This window comes from Ctenopharyngodon idella, chromosome 8 (assembly GCF_019924925.1).
Source record: "Ctenopharyngodon idella isolate HZGC_01 chromosome 8, HZGC01, whole genome shotgun sequence".
Lineage (NCBI taxonomy): Eukaryota > Metazoa > Chordata > Actinopteri > Cypriniformes > Xenocyprididae > Ctenopharyngodon > Ctenopharyngodon idella.
In genome coordinates, this window is record NC_067227.1 from 17,318,540 (window position 1) to 17,342,642 (window position 24,103).

Sequence of the window (24,103 nt, forward strand, 5' to 3'; positions counted from 1 at the left end):
AACAAAACCAATCCCCATTGAAGACTCCTTTTTCTATTTTCTTGATTTTTCAGCAAGCCTAGACAGTGGGGAAAAAAGACAAATGTTTCAAAATAAAAATTGAAAAGCAAAAAAAAAAAAAAAAAAATGCCGGCAAAGTCAACATACAGTGAAAAGAATATGTTTTTAAGACAGATAATGTAAGTTTTACAGCAGCTGTAAAGCAGACGAGGTCTGGTGGTCTTCACTATTTGATGAAGGCAGCAGACCTGTGCTATGGATTTATTTTCAAATGTAGTAGATAGGTAACATACAAATATACTATAGATAACATACAGCTTCTTAAATATTAAAACTGTTATGAGGCAAACTGTACAAATTTTTGCTGTTGTTCTTTTCTGTCATATTGTTACAAATGACCCCAACTAGTGTAATTATACTTACTAATTCGGTATGTTACTTGCAACAATAGAAATCTTTAGTCAACATTTATTCTGCAAACATAAGTCTGCTTTATAATCATAAGATTTTATAATCATTATAATCATAACTGATATTTGTAGCAGACAAGCAGATATTTTGTGTTAAAATATAAGAGTTCAAGGAACAAATGTTACTTGAACGAAAAGGGTTTACGATTGGGGTTTACGATCATCCCCGGTCTCCATCTATGCACAGCAAGCCAAAGCTCTAATGCTGAACCTGTTGCACATATCGATTTCACTATATTAAGCAAGACTGATTGCTCCATCTAGGGGTTAAAATAGCTTACCAATCAATATCTTTAAACAGTAATGGTCCGTAATCGAATATGCCAGCTATTCTTTGTCACCAATGGATTTCATTAGCTTAGTGATTATTCTGCTATATTGTTCTTTCAGAGCAGTTGCACAAAACCACCGGCTGCATTACGTGCTCAGAAACAGTTTGTCTGTATAATCTGTGCAATCAGTGACATGTAGACAAGCTGATCATACAGTTGCAGGGACTTTTGTGCTTTTTTTTTTTTATTAGTGACAGAATTAGGCATCAAAACTCATAACTGCTTTTCTTGATTCACTTTTGTTAGTAGGCTACTTCACATATTTCATAACTGAAAACTTTTGTATTAATTCTGCTCTAAGCAAATGGTGAGCATCTTAAGAGATACAGTTCAAACCAAACAAATAGTTGCAGTTGTAGTGTTTAGGAAAGTGCTGTAGTGGTATTTGTCATCATTTAGTTTATTTTATTATTATTTTTAGAATATTACAGGGGCCTGTTACCCCAGGTGACCTTTAACCTTATTTTACCCTATCATGGAGAAGCGTGTGTGAGTGGCTGAGTCTTACAAAACTATTTAAAGCATGCCGAAAGGCCACAACACAACATGGTTGTTTAAAAGGCCACAGATAAAACACTTTTTTAAATTAAGTATTTAAAAGAAATTGCACAAAAAAATTGCTTTGTGTTTACATATTCTTGACAATGACAGCAATGAAAGCAATGTAGTATTTACTGTAATCTATGCCGAAAACAATAGAATGGTTAAGTTCAGATCATCTCCACCATTGTCATCATTATAATAATTTATTATCATCATTTTTGTTATCATATGAACTATAATAGCAATAACAATTTCTATATTAACATTACATTTTTATTATTATTAGATAACAATATTCGATTACTATGGAAATTATTTTTTATTTCTTTTGCAATTAGTATTATAAGGGGAATTTATGCTCACAACCAACTGCAGGCAAACAAATGAGCGTGTCTTTAAAACAGAAGTGGGGGGCGTGTGCGGTTTGGAGCGACCAACAAGAGATGAGGGGAGGGATATACCAACAGAGCCCATCTTCCTCCTGACCTCTGGAAAACGATGGACGTGCCGCTTCCTTCTAAATTTAGACACTTATTCGTGTCTGTGCACTATGCGCTCCAAACTGTTGTTCTTGTTTATGTCAATAGTTTAGGCCTAGTTCGGTCGAAACGAGGTGACAGACCCTCGCGGGTCTCAGTTGACACAATGAACAGCAGCTCGATCTGACAAACGCGCACCATCGCAGTAACGACATCTTTCATGTTTATGAGGCTCAGAAACTGGCGTAATGGCGCAGGAGAACAATAGTAATTTCCTTACTATCCCCTCACAAGAGGGTCTTTTCAAGACGGTGAGAGTCGAGCGTTCCGAAGACAACAGTAACGATGAAGAGGAGGAAGAAACAGAGGAAGACGTCCATCTAATACCGAGGTCTTCTCCCGTTCCCAGAAAGCGAGGATCTTCAATCGCGGATGAAACCGCCGAGTACATGCGAATTCGCCTGGGGTTGCCGAACAGAAGAGTGTCGTTTGTAGACAGTACGGGAGCCGAGCTGGTTGATGTCAGGATGTTTGTTCCGTTTGATTCAGATGACGAAGACGATTCAAGATGGGAGGAAGAGGAGACGCGGTACCGAAAAGCCTACCGCGAGCCTATTTACTGCGTTTGGCCAGAGTTCCAGGCGCTCGCCGGAACGGAGCTCGTGCTTGCTGTCCACACCAACAAGCTGGAAGTGGAGAGCGTGACATCTGTGCCAGATGAGCCTTTGTCCTTCGAGGTGATTATTCGTGTGCTCAACATTTCTTTTCACAAATCAGTCTATGTCCGTTCCACGATGGACGGCTGGATTAATCACTTTGATTACCCCGCCGAGTATGTCCAGGGCTCCAACGACGGCGAAACTGACAAGTTCTCCGTGAAGCTGTCTTTCGCTTCACCGTACCTGTTCAATGGAGCACGTATTGATTTTGTTGTACGTTATGAGACGTCAGATGGAGAGTTTTGGGCTAACAACTCTGGCAGGAATTATTCGGTAACTCTCCTACAGTCATATGAAGACGAGACAGCCCAGGCCACCACAGAGGAGAAAAATGATCTGAGAGGAATCCTAAAACCTCCCAGGTACCGGTAAGTGGGCGTCAATGGACTTATGAAAGAGGCGTCAAACCCTGTTGTTAAATCTGTGTTTAGCCAGCAGTCAGGACTATTCCTTCTAACAAGAACCCAGGATAAAAGCAAACAATTAAGCGATGTCGCACTCGCGAGAGTGCTGTTGTACGAAATATCAGCAGGGCTAAATCAGAGTTATTTTCTTTTATCCTCAGTAGACAATTAATATTGCTTAAATTACCTTTCAAACCATAAAAACAGTTTTTCCGTTAAGAAAATTTCACCAATCAGAGTGTCGAAACAAGAAAAATGCGCCAAAATATCTCGTTAGCTCCGCCCACTCCCACGAGGCCCCGAAAATTACGTAATCGAGTCGCTCTCCCTACACTCTCAAAATACCTAAATATTTGGATATATATGCATATATTACAATAAACATAACATATAATATATATGGTGTAATATAATATAATATAATATATGGTGTTTAATATACAAATACTTACAGAACTAACGCTGCTGAAAAAGTGGGCGGGCACTGTTGCACCCTCACTGGGTACTTCTCATTTCTTATTTGTGTATCCTCATTTCCTTTCCTCGAGATCTGCTTGGTTACAAACATTCTTCAAAATATCTTCTTTTGTGTTGAACAGAAAAAAGAAATTCATACAGGTTTGGAACAACTTGAGGGGGAGTGAATTATGACAGAATTTTCATTTTTGGGTGAACTATCTCTTTAAACACAAAATTCTAAAGATGGCTGCTGTTTCACCTTATGCGCCAGAGAAACACATCTTTGAAGTGGATGTCATTACAAATGTCAGTAGACTGGGAAGATTCTAAAATGAGCAGTTCATTCATAAATCTGTAAGATCTTACCTTCATTCTGTGGAAATACAAACTGGAAGACAGAACGCAACCAGCGCAGCACTGAAGAGGGGCGGGGATACATAAGGGTCTGTATTTTCAAGCTTTTAGATTTGGATGTCGCCTAGCAACGTGCAGACTAAAAGCTGGTATAGAGACAGAGCGACACGCGTCATAATCTGAAAACTACGCCCACCGGGGGGGTGGGACAATCCAACCGTCTCCATTGACTTTGTATTGCGTGAGGCTGCCTCCTTGTCATTTCTGACTTATAACAAAAAACAGAACAATGTCTAAAAGCTGCTATGTGACAAGGTGTACAGCAAACAAGCAAAAAAAAACCCAGAACCAAAAACCCAGAAGTTTTTATTAGCTGTCAACCCAAAAAACGAGCGTTTAAGGACTAAAAAGTGGATACAGGCGATTGAGACAGAGCGCGACATGTCATATTACTATGAGAACTACGCCCACTGGAGGGTAACGTAATCAGCGACAGGAAATATAATATATAAAACTGACATTTGGATATTTGACTTAACAGTAACAAAATGTTTACTGCACACGTAGGCTTAATGAGGCATACTGAGTGTCAGGATCCCAAAATGTACCCATTCTTCCTGCTGATGCTTCACGTCTTATTGCCTGTATCCACTTTTGTCTCTTTAAAGGCTGGTTCTGGGTTTTTTAGCTTGTTTGCTGTACACCTTGTCACACAGCAGCTTTAAGGCATTGTTCTGTTTTTTGTTATAAGTCAGAAATGACAAGGAGGCAGCCTCACTCAATACAAAGTCAATGGAGACGGTTGGATTGTTTCCCCCCCCCGGTTTGGGCGTGGCCTAAATGTGCTCTGTCTCTATGGAACATAGTATATAAGTGGGGTGGATATATTCAGATGATCAATCAGTTCTATGATCACTCCGCTACAGCTCCACTCCGGGTTTTGCATTCCCCACTCCCTGCTTACCTGTGAGAGAGAAATCCTGCAAGAGAGCACACTAGTCTGACTCTTCACCTTTCAAAAAACGCCATGCCCCATAAAAATACTAAAATATGATGCTCTAAACCATCCCAGGCCCTAGTAACAAAGGTAGCTGTGATGCTGCTTTGATTCTGTATAAATGAAATGCAGCATCAGGTGAAGCTTATGACAGAGCGTATTTGATAACTTATCATTTTAGATTTACATTAATGATTTAATGATTCTACATTGAATGTTTCATATCTAAAACAAAAATTAGTGACACTTATAAGTTGCATTGCTATATAGAAGCTGCATAGTTTTCAATGCATCTATTCATGTTATATTTACAGTACATGCAGCCTTTGCAGTGTATGAATGTTACAATTATACAACATCATGAAATATCCACTGTCTTATTTTTAAATTTCCTGGTGCTAAAGATGGAAAACCATGGATTAACAATGTCGTCTTGGATTATACAGGGCCTGTTATACAGCATGTATATTGTGTGAGTTTTGGGGTTGCAGTCTCCCCACCCCCTCACTCCCTTTTAAGAATGGCAGCCATTCAAGGGTGTGTGAGGAGGATGAAAATAGGACAAGGCAGGTGTCACTTTCAGCTCTGGTGTACCGAGACCTTACCTCTGACCTTTCTGTGGGGGTTGCACAGTAGAGACACAACAAACTAACAAAAGCAGACACAAACCTACGCTGGTTCCCTCTGTGCACCTGGAGACAATCTTTTTAACCATTATTTTCACTTTTCACATTCTGTTTGGGATATACACAACAGCAAAGAAAGTTTGAGGGGGAAAAAAGGCAGATTTTTTTTTTCACCGCAATGTCATGGAACTCCTGTTTTGTCTGGAGATAAAATCAGAAGATGAGTTTCGACCTTCGGTTCCATTCAGACTCGCATGTCTTGCTCGCAACCTTTCCTCAAATGTCAAGCCTTGTTTCTATTACATTGCTCAAACATGCTAAGAATAGAAGGTCATAGAAGAGGATGTCAATTGAACCGCTTTGCGGAGTTCGCACATAAAAAAAATGCATAAATGTGTAGCGACTTCTGCATAAAATGGAAAAGTTTGTACACATGACCAGAACTTCTGACCATCATGCTCTGCAAAACCTTATTGTGACATGCAAGAACGCACTGTAATATTTGGACAGGTCCTTATCCCATCATAGGATCTATCATGGGGGAGTGTGGACTAGACAGCCTTCACCCACAGCTCTGAAAAAAAAAAAAACATCTCAAACTCTGGAGGCGGTCAGATGTTACCATAGTAACAAATGTCACAGAGGTCACAGTTATTTTCCATTTAATGAAGCAATCATGTATAACTCTGGACAGTGGATGATGCTTGTACTTTTAAAGGGATGGTTCACCAAAAAAAAAAAAAAAAATTAATTTACTCACTCTGATGTCGTTCTACACATGTAGAACATGTGGACTTTATATCTTATGTGAAACACAAAAGAAGATATATTAAAGAATATCGGTGACTAAACAGTTTTGGTTACCATTAACTTTCATTTTATGGACAAAAAACAGACATTTCAATTTTTGTTTCGTTTTTCAGGTTTGGAACGACATGAAGGTGACAGTTTTATTTTTTGGATGAACTATCCCTTTAAATATCTAACATTCTATAAAGAACAACCTTATATAAATAAAAATTTGTAATGTGGATTCTAACTGATTAAATTCTGTACTTTCATTTATTAACGCTGTTCATCAATGTGTGCTGCTGAAGAATGATTGTTTTGGTGTGTATGTGTGTGTCTTCCTTTTAGAGCTGACGTTGGTTACGATGACTCTGACGACAGAGGAGATGGTATGTTTTAAGTGTCATAATGTTATCCAATAACTTGTTTATCTTGGGATAAATAAAACAAACAAATGTCAGGTTAGTTGTATTATGCTTCAGATTCCTCAGTTTTTCTTTTCAGCAGATCTTAGCAGCACTGAGTGTGAAGTAGCAGAGGATCAAGCCTCTTTTGCACAGCCACCTATAGTCCAGCCAGAGATCGACATCGAGGTGAGTGAGGTTTGCTATATTATCACCATTTCTGAGTTTGGCTTGGATAGCAGGTGGAAAAAGACACAGTGTATCACAGACATACCAAAAAAAGGTTTTAAAAAGTTTAAACAACGTTGTTTTCCCCTCCTGGCTCTAACCTTTACCAGATTTCCATGACGGTTTTCATATGTGGTGTAACAGCCTTTTTTCTACTTTTTTTTTTGTTGCGGTGTGTCAGAAAACTCATTGACCTCTATGCTTCTAGACACGCTTACAGTGAATCTTTGCAGGGCTCAACGCTAAGGTTTTTTTCTACTGCCAAAATTTTCACTGGCCCCACCACAAAAAGTACTAAATAAATAAAATAAAATAAGCCTAGTTGTTGTATTCATTGTTTTTGACCCATGTAACTTTAATAAACAAGTTTAGGACACCAAAAACTCCTATTAATTTCAAATATTGTTAAAGACAAGTAAACAGTCAGTAATAAAATAAGAACAAATAATCAAATTATAAGCAATAGCACAAATAAATACAATAGAACAAACATACAAATGAAATAAACAGTGCTTTTCAGGTTTTACAGGTTGGTCTACCAGTATTTGTCAGGTACTAATATTGAATAAAGTAATCAAATGTAAAATAACACTGCATAGTCTATATAAATTAAATGTAGATTAATCCTTATTAAAGTTACAAAAGTTATTCAGTCAAGATCAGTGAGTGATTTTTTTTTCTTTGTCCTTTGTTGTTTCATTAACATTAAAGGGATAGTTCACCCAAAAAATTAAAAATTTGTCATCATTTACTCACCCTCAAGTTGTTCCAAACTGGTATGAGTTTCTTTTTTCTGTTGAACACAAAAGTCGATATTTTGAAGAATGTTAGTAACCAGACAGTTGACGGTAGCCATTGATTTCCATAGTAGGAAAGAAAATCAATCAATGGCTATTGTCAACTGTCTGGTTACCAACATTCTTCAAAATATCTACTTTTGTGTTCAACAGAAAAAAGAAACTCATACCAGTTTGGAACAACTTGAGGGTGAGTAAATAATGACAAAATTTTCATTTTTGTGTGAACTAACACTTTAAATACACAGACTGCAGCAGATTTATTAGGATGCTGTCACTTTAAGACCGAATGCACGGATCCAATATACTGTTACGTATGCATTTTCTTTCTTAGCTGTTTACGTTCACTTAAGACATAACTGTCTATGTTGACAAGGATGCTTGCCGAGACAGGCATATTGACATAATTTTGTGTGAATATTTAAATCGCAACAAGACATGAAAGAGAACTCAGTTCAGTATTCGTGCGCTGTCTGAGATGCGGCAAGTACCAAATTGAGTTATCCTTTGCGTCTTCTTGCGCTTTAATGTTTAAATTGGCAAGACTTAAAAACGTGCAAATGATGAAATTTTGTGAGGATACAGCACTGGCCCGATCGGGCAAGTGACAGTTACGTCAACTGTCCCGAACGTTTTTAATGCTGGCCCCAGGCCATTGGGCAGTCCTTATTGTCAGTCACTGCTTTGTATGTTGTTGCTATCTGTGGTGATATACAGTTATTTATCAGCGCTGTCTTCTGTTTTTTTTCTTTATTTTTATAAGGGATTCCTGTCTGTCACTATTGCAACAAATGCAGAGCTGTACTGTTTTTCAGAGCAATTTAGACTGAAGATAACTCAAGAATCTAGTTATAAATTAAACTTTTAACACATTAATTGCCTATTGTCTATTTAATACTAGCTAAAATACTGATAATGTGGGTTTTCATCATACCTGCATACTCACACAATTCAATTCGCTTGTTAAAATTCCCACCGATATTTCACTGTCCCAATAACCACTTGCTTGTGTCTATTTGCAGTGTGTTGATTTGCAGCTGTTTTAAGAAACTGAATCTGGTATTTATAACAATAGCATCACCATCTCGGTTTCTGGTCTGTGGTCAACCCATTACAATAAATAGACAGACACATTATTATTTCTTTACCAGAGGTCTTAAAGGGATAGTCAATTCTGTCATCATTTATTCAATTTCATGCCATTCCAAACCTCTATGACTTTCTTTCTTCTGTGGAACACAAAAGATATTATGAAGAATGTTGTTTCTTCATAACATCATCTTTTGTGTTCCGCAGAAGAAAGAAAGTTATACAGGTTTGGAACAACATGGGGGTGAGTAAATGAAGACAGAATTTTTGGGTGAACTATCCCTTTGATTGTGGACTGCCATTAATATATATATATATATAAAAAAATGTCATTGCTTTTTGTAAACTAGCTTATGTTAATATTCAAGAATAATTTAACTTATTCTCCAGCATATATCAGATAAAAAACAAGACGTGTATTTGTTGATATTGTTATTCTTTTCATCTGTCTACCTGAACAGCTCATTGAAGCTTCAGCATCAACTTAGGTAATGTGCATGTGACTTACTAACTTAACGCCTTGCTAATGTCACCCATTCATCGTGTTGCATGTAACGTGCATCTTGTATCATGAATCATAATATATGATATCTAGTTCAACCACATAGAAGGTATTTGTTTTCATGTTTTGAGTTTTAAAAAAGCAATACGCTTAATGAATACTACATATGTTAATTTATATAAGCAGTTTAGTCAGTTTAGTGTAATCTGAATTTGCAATTCCTGATATTTTCCAAATGAGACCAAAACTGCTGTGAACGTGGGAATGTCTTGTTTTTAACAAAACCTTGGGCTGTTTTATTGGGCTCCAGGGCTGTTTTCCTATAGACCATTTTGGCAAGGAGTCATTGGGAGGAAAAACACCTGCGTAACTAAAGTAAAAACACACACAAACTCCCAAAGAAAAAAAAAACGGTTAAAAATAAACAGAAATTGTATTGGTTTAATTCTGTGCATGTTCTATATAAATATTGTCAGTATCGTTGTATGTTTACCATGTACAACTTTAAACAGACAAAATTAAAAAGCTAAACAACATTCTCCTAGCATTTTCAGCATCACCTTTTTCATTTTTGTTTTTTAATCTTGTGTGATTTTTGTCACAAACATTCAGAACAGTCTTTTGAACGTTTTGTTTCCATTGGTGTAATCTTCCCTCATTGGCACGGGCTTCTGGGTAAAAAGCCAATGGGAACTGGCACAAGCTTTATGCTAACACAAATCCCTTTCCCATTTGCACATAGCATTTTAGTAGTGTAATTTTTTTTTTCTAAAAATCTGTGAAATCAATAATCTTCATATAAATTGGCTCTGTTTTTTCTTTATAAAATGATCATTTGTTTTAGTTTTACCAGAGTTATTAGTAATGATCATTAAACTGATAAACTGATATGGTCTGAAACAACAGCATGTATTAAACATCAATGGAATACTAAACTAATATCAGTAGTGCTGGTGTCAATAATAATAATACGCATTAGCAAATCCATTTACTCTTGATTATCCAACTACTTGCAATCAAGAAATGATTTCTAATTTCTCTAGCAATGAATATTAAGTTTCAAGATTGTGCCATTCACCTTACACTTTTTGTTAGTCGGTAGAATTTCAAATTCATAAAACAAGCAAAATGTTTACTGCCTACAGCTTACATTCTTGGTTAAAAGTTCATAAATTATTTGGAATGCAAGCTTTTTTTGTTACTTTTCCTCTCTGTTGTAGACTACCAATAATTTATCCAGTTCTCCAGAGTCCACCAGGACTTCCTCCAAGGCAGGATGTCCTCTGTCCACTTCAGATACTCCCTTCGGAGAATCACTTCCACTAGAGTCAATGTCATCCAGTAATTTACCACAAACAGAAGAGTCTGGACTTCAGCCATTAATTCTACCCATCCCCCAATCACAATCAACCCAGCAGTCCTCTGAGGCACAAGATCAAGTCCATAATGTTGTCCCGTCCACGCTCTTTTCCCTTCCTGCAGTCCTCATCCACCCCTATGATGGTCCAGAGACAACCAAGGATGAATTTGAGGATTCCGATAACCCCAACCAATCCCTTCATGCACAGAAGGTTGATTTTCAGCTTGAGATCTTAGCGCAAGTGCCTTTCGAGTTTGGCCAACGATCACTGGCTGGGTTTCCAGACACGCCACATAGCCAGGAAGAAGGTATGATGGATGTTAAGGAGAAGGAAGATACTGAGGAAAATGATGGCACATTGGAAGAAATGTTAGAAGAACCAAGTCAGAATATAGGAGATGAAGAAACAGGAACTAACTTTCACATATTGGAAGAAGCCAAGCAGCTTCCTTCGTCGAATGAAGTAAACAATACAACTGAAGACATGGAGAAGCTCAGTCTGTCAAAAAACGTACAACACACTCTGGAGGAAGGAATTCACGAACAGAAAGTAGAGCTTGTCTCTTCAGTCCGAGTCGAGACCACCAAGGCAGTTGAGCTGGAAAGCACCAAGTTGGATGATGAGGAAACAGATGTTTTGGTGGCTTCCTGTTTGTCACACTCTCATTTAGTTCCCACAAGACAGAACAGAGAAACCCAAAGTTCACTCATCCATCCAACCTCTGATAAGCTGGCAACCATGCAACATCAGCAGGAGGAAGGACTCGTCTTGGATCCGATCCTCCGTGAGGATCCAAAACTTGATAACCAAACTATTTCCATGTGTACACCAGAACATCCAACAAGCAAGCAAGAAAAGCCCAAACTGGTCAGTGTTTCTGAAACAACAGCCTTTGATCTTCAACGTTCAACTGTTCACTCTTCTGCAGAGGATGATTTAACTTCTGAGGGTGATGAACCTTCCGCTGCCCCATATCAGGCATGTAAAGACTCTGAAACCCAGCACACACTGCCAAGAGACGACACTGAACTATCTCAAATATCAAAGGATCAGACCGAGGTTACTTTGGACACGTGTCTGATGGTCTCTGTGACCTTCTTCAGTGCTGTTATCTGCATGGCTGTTGGGATTCGAGAGCCTAGCGCTTTACTGTTTGTGGGATTATTTCTGTTGTCCCTCTGGTTCTAATTTCTATGCCAGGTTTCTTTCCCCTTCCATCCGTGTCTCCTAAAAAGCCTTAAGACTTTACCTTCTTCCTTTTTCCCCAGTGCCTTGAGGAATTCCAAAAACTAAAAAAAAAACATTGTAGTGCAAACAGATCTGGTGTCATATTTGTGTTTATGTGGTGGTAAGTAGAGTGAGAGTTGGTTAGTGTCGTTAAATTTAGGAGTTGAGCTTCTGCTTGAAATATCGTGTATCATTCAGACTTATAGTATGAAATCTGCAGTGGTTTATATACAACCGATAATAATAGTTTGAGCAAGCAATGTGTATTTTAGCTGAATTACATCACTTTGCACCTCATACATGATTGGTCATTAGAAATGTGGCTCAGCTCATTGATTCATACACAAAATGTGTCTATTTTGTGAGTTTCTCTATATATGTGCATAGCTACTGGCCCTAAAGATTGCATTTGGTTCTTTTATATACAAACTTGGAGTCATTTGTGAGTGGGATGACTTGATGGTGAGTGTATGTAGTTTTATGTATAAGAAGTGAGGCGAGACTGGACAAACGGTGCAGGTTATTTCAGAACAGAATTTTAGGAAAGTTTGAGTTGTTTAGTTATGAGGTTTTGCTTATACCACAATGTGTTCTCAGTGAAGAATTGAGTGTTTGTATATGTCTTCAAAACTAACCAGAGCAGCATCTTGGTATGAAATGTTTTAAGATGCTGAGTTATGTTTATCCACTTAATGACACTGTGAAAGTGTGTTTGATGTTATATGTGATTATTTTGTAACATGGATTACACACTATAAACTTAAAATAAATGAACGTTAAGCTTGAAGAGTATGCAACAATTTTGCACCCATCTGCTTCCTAAAAGTTATAAACAACACTTAAGGTACTACTATCTTTCTTCTTAGTTAGCAGACAAGTATATGGCCTTTTGCAGTGCTCTTTAAAAGCGTGCCCCAAGCCTCTGATATCACCCCAAAAGGTCACGCATTGCGCTGAAGTCACTGCATCAGGTTACCGGGTGACTAAACACCATTGTAAGTAGAGAAGTTAGAGCCGTTCCTTGAAAAAAATTCTTACATTTGGTTCCCTTCTTCCAGAAACTTTAGCCTTAAGGTATATAGTCACCCAGTCGTCTCACTGAATTAATGTGCAAATAAGGTTGTGAACAATCAATAACATATGTTCACATGTATTTTGTCAATGTCAAAGAAGAAATAAAAGTCTATATAACTGATAAAAACTGACCAATTTATTTCAGAGCTTTTTTTGTGTACAGCCCTTCAATGTTAAAATCAAGCTTGCTGTCAATGTCAGCAAAATGTGAAATTATCCAAACAGAAATGAATGTAACTTTGGTAATGAACAGTTATATTCACAAAGGCCCGGAACTCGTGATATGATTTAATAAACAAGAGGACAAAGTTTTTTTCACATGCATGAGTGTGTGATAAATGTGAGGTCTGACAAAGTAACTTGATTTTTTTTTAATACAAAACATAAAAATAACAAGTGGTAGTCTTTTAATATATACATATGCACAGATTTGGTTGAGGATGATAGTTATATAATTATGTGAATTTAATAAGGAAATGTTCCTGAGCATAAGCTAATCCAGAATTTATGCAACATCTCATAAATCTACAGCACACATTCCAGCTACACTGACCAGTTCTGAAAACCACCTGAGCTGCGTTTCCCAAAAATATTCTAAGCATACGTAGACTGTAGAAACCACTGCGAACAATAGGTTCATCAGACATTTGGGCAATACAACCCTAAATAGTAGTCAGATCGGTGAAATAACCAAACTTAAGCTCTCACACTCATTTACGCATCCATGAAGTCCAGCTCTCAAATACATTCAATGAAAGACCAGTTTGACAGTATGAATATATTTTGTCATGTTTTAGACTATATACACATAAAACAGAATGATAACACTTTGCATGCGTAAAAGGCAACATCTCTTGTAGGTCCACCTCCCTCAGTCTAACAAACTTCCCTTTCTGTGCATTAAAAGTAAAATTTTGCCCCCTGGTGGAAATTTCAAGTCGTGAAAAAAAAAAAAAAAAAAAAAAAATTAGAAGGAAGGACATTGTATATTTTTGATATTTTACACTGGTCTAAAGATATTTGCTAAAAACAGGGCAAAAAGTTACACTACAAAAGTTTGTTGGAAAAAGAAAAAAAAGATAATTCCTCCTATTCAAGCAAAGCATATGAACATTTAAAATTTTTTAAATCATTTGTGTAAGAATTCCATGGTGTCAAAGACTTTGATATGATTTAAAATATAATTTTAAAACAATTATGAAAAGCACTTTTTTTTTGGAACTTTACAAACATCTTCTCTAACGGACAAATTGAAAGAGTAATGCCACATTTTATACACTATTTAAACACTGCGGAAAACAATTCTGAGGAAAAAGTTGAGGTTCATCTTGGGGAAATAAAAAAAAAACTTAAATATATACTTAATTCAATGAAATATTTTTTAAAACACCTGCCGAAACAGTTCCTAAACTGCAGATGTTTCAACATATTCACTTGAACACATGATCTTTTTTCAGTCCCTCTTTAGCATGAACTTCCTCTAAAAGAGATACTTTCGACATGTTGGTACCCCGCATTTGCACTCCATGCGCATACGCTTCTTAGGGGATCCTGGGAGTCCCGTCAGACTGAAATTAGAATCCATCTTCGTGCTCTCGGCATCTACTGGATCAACTATAGAAAAAAATTAGAAAGAAAGAAAATTTATTTTCTTAAATGTATTTATTTTTAGAAGATTTATATTGAAATATATTTATAAATATATACACGATACACACACACACACACTATCATTTAATAATTTTGTACGATTTTTTAGTATTTTTGAAAGAAGTCTCACCAAGCCTGCATTTATTTGATCAAAAATATAGTAAGTACAATAGTAACAGCCATATTGTGAAATATTATTCCAACTTAAAATAACCGTTTTGTATTTAAATATATTTTAAAAAGTAACTTATTTCTGTAATGGCAAAACTGAATTAAGCAGGTGTTATTCCATTCTTCAGTGTCACATGATCCTTGAGAAATTATTCTAATATGCTCAATATGGTGCTCAAGCAACAGATGAATATAAAAAGAACAGCATCTACTGAAAATATAACTCTTACATTACAACATATACTGTAACATAAATGTCTTTACCACTTTTGATCAATTATTGATTAAATGATAAAAGTATTAATTTCTTCAAAAAAAAAAAAAAAAAAAAAAAAACCTTTTCAACGGTAGTATTTATCAAGGCCAAGTTAATGACCCCAAATCACTTGTCAAGTTACAAAGACTACTTTTTTCTATACATACTCTTCATTTTGTAGTCAAAGGTGAGCTCCTCTCCTGCCTTTATCCCACGTGTGGCAAAGAATGCTATCCGTGGCAGCCGCTCATCCAGGTTATCAATAAACACATTATATACCTGAAGATTTGGGTCACACTGAGGACACAAAAGAAAAAAACACTTTTGTGACTTTCAATTATTTACTGTCTATAAATGAAAAGCTACAGTTTAACTGATATCAAGTAAAACGTATTGTGATTATTAGTGACACTTAAGGAAAAGTGTAAGATTCAATTCATACAGATCAAATAAAAACATATCCATTTCAATTTGAAGCAAGTTCACTCACGCTGTGATTGACAAAGTGGGAAATGTTTCCATAGTGCGCAGCATCCACAGTGTACTCGTCATCCACATAATCCAGGTCAAAAAGGTAGGTGGCACCTTCTTTATCGTATATGTGACCTCTGCGTTCTGCTTCTTCTGTCGTAATGATCTAAAGCAAAACAGAAAAAAGAGAGTTTAACAACATGAAGCCAGACTTATTATTGGGAAAGATAGATAAACAGCCATCACAAGGAAACTGAAAACATTGGCTGCTTGATAATGCCACTATCTACTAGTGAAGCAAAACGTTCCCATGATAACACGGCAACATTCAACTGAAGGTAAGCAAAATGAACAACTTGTCTAAAACAAAATTATTAAATTCACTGAATATTCAAAAATATCTGATCCAGATGTGAAGTAACTATATGGCTCAAGCCCTCCCGTGCTTCTTACCTCCCCAACGTACTCCATGACGAAAGTGTTCTTGCGAATGCGCTCCATGGTCCGTACCCCCCAGCCCCTGCCATTGTCTGTCCTAAAAATGCAGAGGGAATACTGAATGCCCCTCTGCACCACTCTGTTGGGGCAGTCGAGCGCACAGCGGCACCGCTTGTTGCATTCATAAATGGGCAACCCGGGCCGAATGCGGACCTGGCCTAACTCATTGTAAGCAAATTTGTGCTGCGACGCTCCGGCACAGCAGCCCTCCACGGGGTTGTCCAGGCAGTCTGTGCATTCGCAGCCCACAGACACCTCATTCAGCATGATCCCATCACCAACTTTATAGTCATTTATGTAGGTGAAGTTCTTAGGCGGGCCCTCCAGGTCGACCTGGTTCCGAACATAGATGTGGCCCTTGTGGGCGCCCAGGCTGTTGAGGTGTGTCTCCCACTGTTTAAGGGTCTGCCGGAGTTTCGCCCGCTGGATAAGCTGCGACACGGTGGCAGGATCTAGGCGACGAGGGGCGGAGCGCTTCTGCTGTCTCTGCATCTCCGCATTCAGGTCCTCCCAGAACTGGTTGAGCAGATCTATGCACTTCAGGTTCTTCCGTGGTTCCCATGTGTTGCTGGATTCAGGGTAGCCCTTCCATTTCACCAAGTACAACTCCTGTGAAAGGGGTAACCTTAAATGCATTTAGATCTGGATACATTGTTGCTTTGATAGAACTCATTTTACCCTTAATGTAGTAGATTTTACTTTGACATGAGTTAGGGCTGAGAGCTATGACTATAATATATATATAGTGGCCGTTAAAGGGATAGTTCACGCAAAAATGAAAATTTGATGTTTATCTGCTTACCCCCAGGGCATCCAAGATGTAGGTGACTTTGTTTCTTCAGTAGAACACAAATGATGATTTTTTAACTCCAACCGTTGCAGTCTGTTAGTTGTATAATGCTTGTCAATGGGAACTCCATCTATAAGAGTCAAAAAAACATGCACAGACAAATCCAAATTAAACCCTGCGGCTCGTGACGACACATTGATGTCCTAAGACACAAAACGATCGGTTTGTGCGAGAAACCGAACAGTATTTATATCATTTTTTACCTCTAAAACACCACTATGTCCAACTGCCTTGCGCATCCGGTTGGTGAGGTCTGAACGCGTTCTGACAACGGAAGTGATGTCTCGCACTCATTGAAGTATAAGCGTGAGACATCACTTCCATCATCAGAACGCGTTTTCAGACCTCACCAACCGGATGCTCAAGGCAGTTGGACATAGTGGTGTTTTAGAGGTGAAAAATTACATAAATACTGTTCGGTTTCTCGCACAAACCGATCGTTTCGTGTCTTAGGACATCAATGTGTCGTCACGAGCCGCAGGGTTTAATTTGGATTTGTCTGTGCATGTTTTTTTTTATTCTCATAGATTGTGTTCCCATTGCCATGCATTATACGACAGACAGACCGCAACGGTTGGAGTTAAAAATCATCATTTGTGTTCTACCTAAGAAACAAAGTCACCTACATCTTGGATGCCCTGGGGGTAAGCAGATAAACATCAAATTTTCATTTTTGCTTGAACTATCCCTTTAAAGATTTTGCTATACTGTTTATATTGTGGTATGTAAATATATCCGCACAGTGCAGTACTAAAAGTTATTAACACTTTAGAGTGATAGCAAAATCAGTTCTTTTTGTTATTTTTTGATTAAAAATTTATATTGCTTTATATTCTGAAATGTAAAATAAATATCTATAGCAAAAGAAATGGCAATGTTTGAACAAAACGAATATAAAACATCTATTTGTAAATGCACCAGTGTGCAGGCATTTTTTGCGTTTTATATACATAAGATACAATAAGTACAAGAACAAAGAAGAAAAGTACAAACAAATGGTCAAATAAAAAAAAATATACAAAAGAACAAAGATACAAAAAATAAACAGTGCTTTAACTTCAGGAAGGTCTACTAACATTACTGTTCAGGTAAGTAATATGGCCTACAAAAGAAATCTAGTAAAGTAATCAAATGTAAAATAACACTGCATAGTTTTAACTGTATAAAATCGATAGATTAATGCATATTAAAGCTAAAGTTGTTCATTCAAGAGCTGCAAGTAATTTTCTCTTTGCCTTTTGTTGTTTGATTCATATTAATGGTGCAATTGTCAACAGGTTTAGACTGCTGCCACTGAAGGACTGAACGCTGATCTAATGGGCTAATACACATTTTCTCCCAACTGTTTACACCCATTTAAAGACAAACTGTTTTAAGTTAATACTCTCCAAGTCAGTCATTTTGACATTTAATTACTTTATTCAGGGTTCCCACTCTTTCATGAACACCAGATTCAAGGACTTTTTAAAGCACCGTTTATTTTATATCAAGCACCTATCAAATTCACATTACATATGGAGCATCATGAAAGACCTCTGACAGTACTTAACATTTTAATCCTCCTATTGCATTTGCATCCATTTTAACCCGGAAGAGGTACAGAATCATTTGTACATTAATTTTGGAAATATATTAAAACTGTTTGCAGCTTTCTTATCCCTAATGTTAACAATTATTCCATACTAGTTTTGGTTTTCATTTTTTATGAATCATTACTTGAGTAAAAACATTATAATATAGAGAGAATATTATAAAAATACATTTTGCAATTGAGTGAAGAAAAAAAAAAAAAGGATTATATGGATTGTAATTGTGGCTTAAAGTCAGAAAATATACAATATATTATAGATATAAGCTTGCAATTCTGAGAAAAGAAAGTCAGAATTGCAATTTCTATATCACAATTCTGACTTTTTAAAGACACAATTGTGGCTTTATAAATCACACAATTCTGACATTTTAAAGGGATAGTTCACCCAAAAATGAAAATTCTGTCATCATTTTTTCACCCTCAAGTTGTTCCAAACCTGTATGAATTTTTTGGTATGCTGAACATAAAGGAAGATATTTGGAAGAATGTCAGTAACCAAACAGATTTTGCCCTCCATTGACTACCATAGTAATTATTTTTCCTACTATGGTAGTCAATAGGGGGTGAGATCTGTTTGGTTACTGACATTCTTCCAAATATCTTCCTTTGTGTTCAGCAGAACAATGAAATTCAAACAATGAAATTGAATTTTCATTTTTGGGTGAATTATCTCTTTATCTCACAATTGTGAATTTAGGGTAAAGTGGGGGAAAACTAACTCTACATAGTATGCATAATATTCTTATTAATAAGTAGGGGTGGGCGATTCATGATTTGATCAAAAATCTTTTTCATGTTGGTTTTACTATCTTGCCAGTGACTGAGCAGTACAGTCAAACTAATTTCCCTATATATTAAAAAAAGCAGCCTTACAAGGTAACAAAATATAAAAGAAAAAAGAATGACAGACTTTCAGATAGTATTTTTATCTTCATCCACTCTAATTTATGAGTTTCTTGTTAAAGTTACTGTATTAAAGAAATTGGGAAAAAAAAAAGAAAGAAAAAGAAAAAAGCAGAAAGCAGATCGTGGAGACCTTTTAATCGTCCACGATCAAAATCGCACACACCTATAAGAATGTTCATTTCGGACACAGCAAATGTCACAGCTGCTCAAATGTCCAAAAATAAATAATTTTCATAAAATTTATTTCAAATTTAATTCAAGCACTTTCAAGGATCAATATTTGTTTTCAAGTACTTTCCAGGCCTTGAATTCATGTGTCTGAAATCCAAGTACTTTCAAGGCACGTGGGAACCCTGTTTATTCAATTTCTGTTGTAAGCTATTACTTATCTGAATACCAGTACTAGTACATCTTTCTGAAAAACCTAAAGCACTCTTTATTTAATTTGTAATTTTGTTCTGTTGTATTTTTTGCCAGTTTCGTTTGTAATTTCTAAAAAAAGCTTCTTTGTTCTTATTGTATTGCTGACCATTTACTTATCTTCTGTAACTGTTTTGAGGCCTTTTTACTTACATTAATTATTAGGGCTGGGCAGGGGTGTAGCACCGATTCCTAGGCCCTACGCAAAGACAGTGTGTGGGGGCCCCTTATTATTTTAGTATTATATTTTTCTGTGTACAATTATACACAGAGCACTCACTGATACAAAAACTGCACAAAAACTGTTGTACTATATATCATGTAACACTCTTGTGTTTGAATTGTGCTATAAATAGAGTGTAATGTTAGACATAAAAAGGACAGTTTTGTGTTTTATTAACAGACATTGTGCCTTGTATTCCAAAACATTACAATCTTTCTAAACTATTTAACATTGTAGGTACCTCTACAAGCATGATGAACATAGGATTGATATAATCCTGAGCCATATATTACGCTACATGTCTGAAATTTATGCTATCATAATTTGTGTATAGTTTAAGAATAGCTGCTGAATAGTAAACTTGGTAGAAATAATGACAGTTTTGATATTACTCTTTCATGACTGTTACTGAGATGGCCAATTTTTATATATTTTAAATAATTTGTCATTTCTGTAAAATGTTAAAAGTGTGTTGGATTTGTAAACAATAGCTGCCTGGATCTTGTGTTTAATGTTTTTGATATACATTTTTTTTAGTTTATTATCATCACACTGTCTTAAAATTATATGACCAAGTTTGCTCATATTAATATTTTAATGCAAGATCCACACAAACATCGTTTACATATTGTTTTCCATGTTTAGTTTATCTCTAAAGATTTGTCACACACTTTTCATGTTACTTCGGTGTTTAAAGAACGATAAGAGCGCTTATTACCGGCTTAGAAAAAGTTGTTTCTCATTATGTAGGAAAAGGCAGACTCCCGTTCAGCAAGCATACTTACACAACATAAACAGCGGCATATAGGTCGCCGTCGCCTCGCTCGAACAATATAGGTTCTCACTTGGTCTCTTTGGAAAGAAATTTATGAGGAATTGTTTTCCTTTACTGTTTACTTTTTGCCTGATCTTAGCCTGAATGGCGGCGGTGCGATTCGAAGATCACCACACTCCGGAGTCCGGCGCGTCCACTCTCCCTCACAGCCATTTAGCGTTTTGCAACATTCCTAGAAAACCAATCAAATCTTGCGAATTGCGTGCATGCTGTGCTTGTAGGAGGCGCCTACACAGAAGTGTGCCAAAGCTTGCGAACAGAGAAATAGCGCAGACACAGTGTATATGCGCACAATTGTATAATAATGATTATAATAATTTCAGGATCGTTGAGGGCCCCTAACACACCAGGGCCCTATGCACTCGGTCACCCTTTTCCCCCCACTTACGACGCCCCTGGGGCTGGGTAAACGATTAGTCTAGTCTGTTTTCAGTTGATGAATGAACAGAACATGTAGTGCACCTCCCATTCAATAAATCGCAATAATCTTTGTGCTTTGTTACTCTTGATATGAAGCAAAGTCTCAGATTTCAAATGACGTCCATCTTATTATGAGATTCAAAAAATAAATACCGTTTTGGCGCTGTTTAATGTGACGTGACAGATCGCTGTAGCGCCTCAGTTAAAGAGAAGCGACAGCACGGAGCGCATGTGAACCTCCTCTCCTCCGCTTTAATATCAGTTACAGCGCGAAATAAACATGACTAAACATCTGAAGGTATGTTAAAATATACAGTACAACTTACCGAAATCCGTATCATGTCTCGTGTAATAGCTCAATCAGTGTTTTAACCGCAGAAAGACGTCAATAAAACAGCTTGTAAACAATGTCACATAACGTCACATTTACCTCAGAAAAACATAGTCAGTGACCATAAACTCATTAGTCAGCTAGAAAAATGAACTCTAGAGAGCAGCATTCTGATAAATATAGCTATGCACCGTTACATATTCATTATAATGTTCTTCAATATTTAATGCATGTTTGAATAAATCAGTTATGACAGCCACGATTTAAATGTTTAAATTAAAAAAAAAAAAAAAAAAAAAAAACTGGAGTAGAAATATGATTATGTAATTCTAAACTTTATTTATTATAAAAAAAAAACATAATTGAGTCCAAGTGTTTGTATATAAATAAGTTAATTTTAACCTTCAATATTATAGTAAAGTAGTACCAACTGACTCCCATGTGTAGTTTACAGCATTAGTTGAGAGATTTTTTTCCTCTAGAAAAATTGCCATGTACTGTAACTGATATCGATTATTTTGGATGTAGTATATCGAATTGAAATCGTAATCAAATTGAATTGCAAGTGCAGTGTTTTATTTTTACATTTTATTATCTAATTTCTGTAGTATTTATTACTGTTTAATTTGTATTTTTGTTTATTATATTTGTCCTTCTGATTGTAATTTGCTTCTTTGTTCTTATTTTTAATAACACAAATAAGTACATTGTGATATATATCGTTACCATGTACTTAAATTTCTCATATTGTGAAAATAAGATTTTGGTCATATCACCCACCCCTAATGTGTGTAGAGTTACAAATACACTCACCTGTACGATTTGTGTCTTCCCATCATTGATCACTTTCTTTTTGTAGTCGCAGAGGTATTCTACCTCATAGTCACACAGGTTGTTCTTGTTGATGCCCAGCTCTTCGCATTTCACCCCCTGCTCTCGACAGATTGCCTCCAGCTGGTCTGCATTGGCAATGCATGCTACCCTACACACTTGAGCTACAAAAACAATTAGATGTTAATTACAGAAAAAACACATTATGAAATGTGTGATGACAAACATGTGCCAGTTTTAGATCAAGAAATGCATTGCACAGCTCTTTTGATGTCCACATGCCTGTAAAGCCTAGGAGTCTGCAGAGAATTTGACAGCAAAAATTACAAAATGGATTTTAAGGATTATTTCATACAACTTACTAGTTTTATGGTTTTATTTTATTTTTTTTTTCAAAATTATATTTATTGTGAAATGTGCTACAAATAATTTTATCCAATTAAAACGTTATATTCTAATATTGGGTTTAAAAAAAAAAAAGTTGTTGCGAACTTATATTGCAAATATTATCCGTATAATATTTTAGCATTACCATTCTTCAGTACAATTACAAACAAAAGCCAATCATTAATTTAATTCATGTAACTACATCACACACACACATTTTCATACAAAGTTTAAATGGGTCTTTAGATATGAAAATACATAACTGCTTGTATATTGTAGGAAGGGGCTGTCTGACAAGGGAATCATCATCACAGTCCCCTAACTTATGTTTCTTGGCATTAAAAAGCTTGAAAGACCGCTGTAAACCACGCAGCACCACAGAACAACATGAAAGTTAACAATTTATTAAAATATTGTACAGATAACGGGATCATTTTGCCAGTTTGAGATAAAAAAAAAAATAAATTCTTACAGAAAATTCCACATGTATCATCACTAACCAATGGGGCCATTTGATAAACTAATCGTCATAAGTAAAATAGAGATGAGCTGTAAACCTAAACTAAGTGGGTAAAACAACGACATTAAGATTAAGGCGTAGATTAACATGTTGTGGGAAAATGTGCTTTTTGATAAAGTGTCCAGCGTTCAAACATACTAAGTAGATCATATTCCTCTAAAGAACGGAAAAGTTAGCTAAGCACTGAAAATGATGCTAACTACTGAATGTACACACCTTTGCATCATGTTTCGTTGTACAACTTTATAAAGTTAATGCAAGAAAAACAGATAAGTTAAGGCATTCACAATGAGCTTGCTGAATGTGTTGCGTGAGCGCGCGGTAGCCATAACATCGACCTAATGTGAATTTGTATCAACAACTTGCAGCAAAGATTCTTTCAAAACGGAGTGTTTGTTTCCGGGGTTTCTTTGAAAAGACATCATTTAACGATCAACTCGTGTAATAGATAAGACATATGTTGGGTAAACCGTTGTTTCTGAACGATTAAAACGATATATACTTACCTTTCAAATTTTCCGCCATCTTCCGACCGCCGCCAAAATCATATATGATTAAAAGTCTGCTCAACGATTGGAGGCGGCACAGTCTGAGTGACAGGTTGGGCAACCAATAGAGACAGAGTATTTAATTCGATAAACTGTTTATGGGAAGTTTGAACAAAGTTAGGTTTATAGGGTTTTTTATGTAAAAAAATGCTTAGACTTTTTGAGCTTCCTCAGAAGATTAGCTTTCCATTTCCTGATTTATTTCCTTTCTAATAGTTTACAAAATCTGTAGAGACTGCGTTTCTTATTTGTGTGTAGTCGGGGCATAACGTCAATAAGTAGTGTTATTTATTATATTTTGATTTTCTCTGTTTTATAATATAAATTCGGGGACATTACAA

At 36.3% G+C, this 24,103-nt stretch overlaps 2 protein-coding genes across 11 annotated transcripts; one reads left to right on the forward strand and one right to left on the reverse strand.

Moving 5' to 3' along the window:
- Nucleotides 1-535: 535 nt before the first annotated feature.
- On the forward strand, nucleotides 536-12,985 carry si:ch211-167b20.8 (protein phosphatase 1 regulatory subunit 3A). 10 transcript variants are annotated; one of them, XM_051901900.1, is made up of 5 exons: nucleotides 536-2,905; nucleotides 6,521-6,561; nucleotides 6,677-6,765; nucleotides 9,152-9,178; nucleotides 10,413-10,561. In XM_051901900.1, the coding sequence occupies exons 1-4, from the start codon at nucleotides 2,073-2,075 to the stop codon at nucleotides 9,176-9,178; spliced, it is 990 nt and encodes a 329-aa protein (XP_051757860.1). In that variant the 5' UTR covers nucleotides 536-2,072; the 3' UTR covers nucleotides 10,413-10,561. The 10 variants fall into 10 exon arrangements, with proteins under 10 accessions (XP_051757860.1, XP_051757861.1, XP_051757858.1 ...); XM_051901901.1 differs by having other exon boundaries at nucleotides 6,680-6,765; XM_051901898.1 differs by having other exon boundaries at nucleotides 950-2,911.
- suv39h1b (SUV39H1 histone lysine methyltransferase b) lies at nucleotides 12,969-23,821 on the reverse strand. The gene is made up of 6 exons (XM_051901908.1): nucleotides 23,721-23,821; nucleotides 22,290-22,471; nucleotides 15,856-16,509; nucleotides 15,422-15,568; nucleotides 15,099-15,228; nucleotides 12,969-14,468 (listed from the first exon to the last, which is right to left on the reverse strand). Exons 1-6 carry the CDS (start codon nucleotides 23,737-23,739, stop codon nucleotides 14,335-14,337), a joined length of 1,266 nt encoding a protein of 421 aa, XP_051757868.1. The 5' UTR covers nucleotides 23,740-23,821; the 3' UTR covers nucleotides 12,969-14,334.
- Nucleotides 23,822-24,103: the final 282 nt, after the last annotated feature.